Below are 3026 nucleotides of genomic sequence, written 5' to 3'. Positions count from 1 at the left end.
AGTGTATGTATATAAACACCTAGTGATACCCGTAAGCGAGAAACAAAAACTAGTGCTAATGGGTTAGATTATATGTGGGAGTGTATGTATATAAACACCTAGTGATACCCGTAAGCGAGAAACAAAAACTAGTGCTAATGGGTTAGATTATATGTGGGAGTGTATGTATATAAACACCTAGTGATACCCGTAAGCGAGAAACAAAAACTAGTGCTAATGGGTTAGATTATATGTGGGAGTGTATGTATATAAACACCTAGTGATACACGTAAGCGAGAAACAAAAAACTAGTGCTAATGGCTTAACTGGGAATATTGGACAAAATTTATGACCACCTTTTATACAGCAATCTATAGTTTGAACAGTTTGTATTAGGATTGCACAAACTTCATAATTATACCACGTGTTTGTCTTGGCCAGTAGTTTCAACTTTCGTGGTCTTTAAGCTTAGAAACTACGGCACATGAATATTTGGACGTATCAAACACGTAACATATTAGCTGCTAACAGTGTTTTAAACTAAATCCTTCTATAACACAGAATATGAATGTGTCTTGCTAATCTTGCCCCTGTAGGATGTTTGTACTCTTAGGCCACAACTTGTATTGCGTGTTGTTTTACTTCTCTGTTAACGAGTCTTATCTGATAACACGCTCACGTACTTAAAACCAACTTGACTGTTCACAGAAATTCACGTGTCAGTTTTACCTTGTTGTTGGTTGTCTACTAAAAGTAAGTCATTTCTGTCCAATCACTTGTATTTCTGGCCTGGTATGACTTACCACACAATCAGCATACGAATTATATCAAAGCTCCGTTTCGTCGAACTAATAACTTGCATGTTTAGTCTAATTTGCGTGTGAACATTACAAAGAACATGTTTTTACTTTTATTGTAATAGCAAATGAATACCTTTCAGTTTTATTGGTATTTTTTGTATCAATCTTAATAAATAAACAAAACCCATAGAAGGTGATCTACCAGATACGAAACTTCCAAGGAACAGTACTTGACATTTCTATGTCATTAATAACTTGTCGTTCGTGAAAACTTAAGCTAAAGACTCCTGGAAACTTTTTCAATTAGGTGTACCTAGTGTATTTTCAAATGTTTCGTAGTAACACGATAATTTATGTAATATATAAAATATTCAGATTCCTTAAGCCTCATCTTTCTTAATTACTAAAACGACATCCTACGGGACTTTGGAGATATGTGACTTTGTGAAATTAATTTCTATTAAATTCACTGTCAACCATATTTTTTTTAAACATTTCACTTCTAGGGTAGATTAAAAATAAAAGTTTGATACGACAACTCCTAGCCTCCTTCGTATTGTTGACTGGTCTGGAAAGCGAACATGATAACAACATTTAAACGTTTCCTTCGTTTCTTGACCGGACTGAAAGGCAAACGGGATAACAACATTTAAACTTCTACTTAATAGCATAAACAATATTAGAGCAGTCAGCTGTTTTGGATTTCGTATGTATTCGTTTGGCGGCGTTGCAATATAAATCGGATCTCGAGAAGCTAGCTACTTTAGCACTTACAGTCAAGAGTGTTGATACTTTTTCCGGACAGAGATGGTTTTCCTGCGTCACATCGGGTTTGCATGAACGCTGTAAAGTGGCCATTCGTTTTGAGTCTTGATCGAACAGGCGTTGACGGCTGGTTGAGCACAATTTCGTCATCAGGGGTTCCTGAGTAAGATGGTTGATGAAAGAAAGTAAGAAAGTGACGAAATGTAAACACTACATGTGAATCAGATTTATACACCCAGAGAAAACAAAATAAAATAATTCATTTTAACACAGCGCAATTATGGTTTCAAAAATGGCTAGGATATAGCGGGTGAATTCTGAGTAAAACAGTTTCATTCTTACGTTAACGTGCTGCGACTTATCCAATAAACCAATTTCGCGTTCAGATATTTGTACCGAATCAGCAGGTCTGTACGCTAAAAACTCCATATTTTCACGTATAATCGTGGCCTCTGGTTAGACTAGAATCTCACTTCCGAATATGCTCGCTCTTTCAGCCGTGGGGGTGTTATAATGTGACGGTCAATCCCTCATTTGATTAGACTTGCCCAAGAGTTTAGTAGTGAATGGTGTTGACTAGCTGCCTTCCTTCTAAGACTATCGCTTCTAATTTAGGGACGACTAGCACAGATAGCCCTCGTGTAGCTTTGCGCGAAATTCAAAAACAAACAAACAAATAAAATTGATTAGACTTGCCCAAGAGTTTAGTAGTGAATGGTGTTGACTAGCTGCCTTCCTTCTAAGACTATCGCTTCTAATTTAGGGACGACTAGCACATATAATCCCTCGAGTAGTTTTTCACGAAATTCGACAAACAAACAGGAATGATCGGTTATGAATATTGGAAGTACTGTCGTATATGCATTACGAAGTTGAAATCATTCTGTCAAATCATTTATGTTTTGTACGAAATGAAAGTAATACAGGCTGATAAAGAATCCCGGAAACAAACACGAAGTGAAAGTAATACAGGCTGATAAAGAATCCCGGAAACAAACACGAAGTGAAAGTAATACAGGCTGATAAAGAATCCCGGAAACAAACACGAAGTGAAAGTAATACAGGCTGATAAAGAATCCCGGAAACAAACACGAAGTGAAAGTAATACAGGATGATAAAGAATCCCGGAAACAAATTCCGTTACTTCCTACTATTCACTGAACTTCCACTAAGAAATGATTGTTCAGGCGAACATGGCATTCCTAATGTGCTCTAATGTACTATTTTGATATTCGTTTGCTAAATATATATATATATTATTTTGTTGTTTGCACCTTCACCCCAAAGAAGACAAGTAAAACTAGGTATCATTCCAAGTGTGTTCAGCTGGTCCAAGACAATCACACCGCAGTCCATGAGAAATGAAAAGGATAAAACGCTTCAACCAGCCAGTAGTTGACACTCCTGAGGAAACTATCCTAATCCTAGGCCTTTAAAAAATCAGTGACAGTGCCAAATACACACACACACACACACACACAC

General features: G+C 36.8%; 1 protein-coding gene across 1 annotated transcript in view; it reads right to left on the bottom strand.

Annotated features, from left to right (window-relative positions):
• Window positions 1-3026, bottom strand: part of LOC106465093 (protein TANC2-like) — a 55444-nt gene that overhangs the window by 49540 nt on the left and 2878 nt on the right. The window contains exon 2 of the mRNA XM_022392921.1: window positions 1554-1703. Coding sequence (XP_022248629.1) covers window positions 1554-1703 — 150 coding nt within the window. The remainder of the gene's footprint in view (window positions 1-1553; window positions 1704-3026) is intronic.

Source organism: Limulus polyphemus, unplaced genomic scaffold (assembly GCF_000517525.1).
Source record: "Limulus polyphemus unplaced genomic scaffold, Limulus_polyphemus-2.1.2 Scaffold1833, whole genome shotgun sequence".
Taxonomy (NCBI): domain Eukaryota; kingdom Metazoa; phylum Arthropoda; class Merostomata; order Xiphosura; family Limulidae; genus Limulus; species Limulus polyphemus.
Note: the sequence above shows the minus strand (reverse complement) of the source record. Positions and strands in the feature narration are given on the sequence as shown.